This window comes from Dipodomys ordii, unplaced genomic scaffold (assembly GCF_000151885.1).
Source record: "Dipodomys ordii isolate 6190 unplaced genomic scaffold, Dord_2.0 Scaffold113, whole genome shotgun sequence".
Classification (NCBI taxonomy): Eukaryota; Metazoa; Chordata; class Mammalia; order Rodentia; family Heteromyidae; genus Dipodomys; species Dipodomys ordii.
In genome coordinates, this window is record NW_012267329.1 from 5,800,255 (window position 1) to 5,801,083 (window position 829).

Genomic DNA, 829 nt, shown 5'->3' on the forward strand with positions numbered 1-829 from the left:
CGGGCGGCCGCGGCTGCGGGGCGGCGGCGGGCCGCGCCGGTTGCTCTCGAACGCCGGCTTGGTGGCCTGGGCCACCTTGATGGCCTTACCATCCAGGGACTTGCCGTTCATATCGCGGGCGGCGGCCTTGGCGTCGGCGGGGCTCTCGAAGGTGACGAAGGCGAAGCCCCTGGACTTGGCGGTCTCCCGGTCCTTCATCAGGAGCACCTCGGAGATGCGGCCATACTTCCCAAACGCCGTCTCCAGGGCTTTCTCGTCCGTCTCGGGGTTGAGGCCCCCGATGAAGAGCTTCCCCGGGCGGTCGGCCTCGACCATGTCGGCGGCGGCGCGGTCGGCGAGGGCTGTGGGAAGCGCAGAGTTGAGCGCGGTCGGCGGTGGCGGCGGGAAGCCTAGCGGCAGCGTGCGCGTGTCTGAGGGGACGTGCGGAGGCTGCGCGGCGGCGTGCCCAGAGCGCCTCCTACCGGTCGGGCGGCGTAGGCCGGAACTGCGGCGTAGCCGGAACCGCGGGGGCGTCCTACCCCCCCCCCCGCACCTGCTCCCACGGAACTCCGGACCCCGACGGTGAGAGTGGGAGGAAAGCCCCCTTCTTTCTCTTCCCGCCCCATACCCAGGCGCTCTCGTCTGTGATTGGTCGACGGCTCTGCACCTCAGGCCCGGGTAGTCCCGCCTCCTGCCTCCTGCCTCCCACTACTAACCAACCAGCCCAGCCCACTCTGAAGGCGCAGCAACCCAGTTAAAAAGCCTCAAGGTTGGGAAAGTCGAATCGACCCCCTCCGCTAATTGAATGAGAAAATTGATCATGCCTTTAGATTTGTCCGCAAACGTTTTT

General features: G+C 67.4%; 1 protein-coding gene across 1 annotated transcript in view; it reads right to left on the minus strand.

The window, feature by feature from the left end:
• Window positions 1-315, minus strand: part of Rbmxl2 (RNA binding motif protein, X-linked-like 2) — a 1,191-nt gene extending 876 nt beyond the window's left edge. The window contains exon 1 of the mRNA XM_013028694.1: window positions 6-315. Within this exon, the coding sequence (XP_012884148.1) occupies window positions 6-315 (310 nt within the window). The remainder of the gene's footprint in view (window positions 1-5) is intronic.
• Between the last annotated feature and the right edge of the window lie 514 nt (window positions 316-829).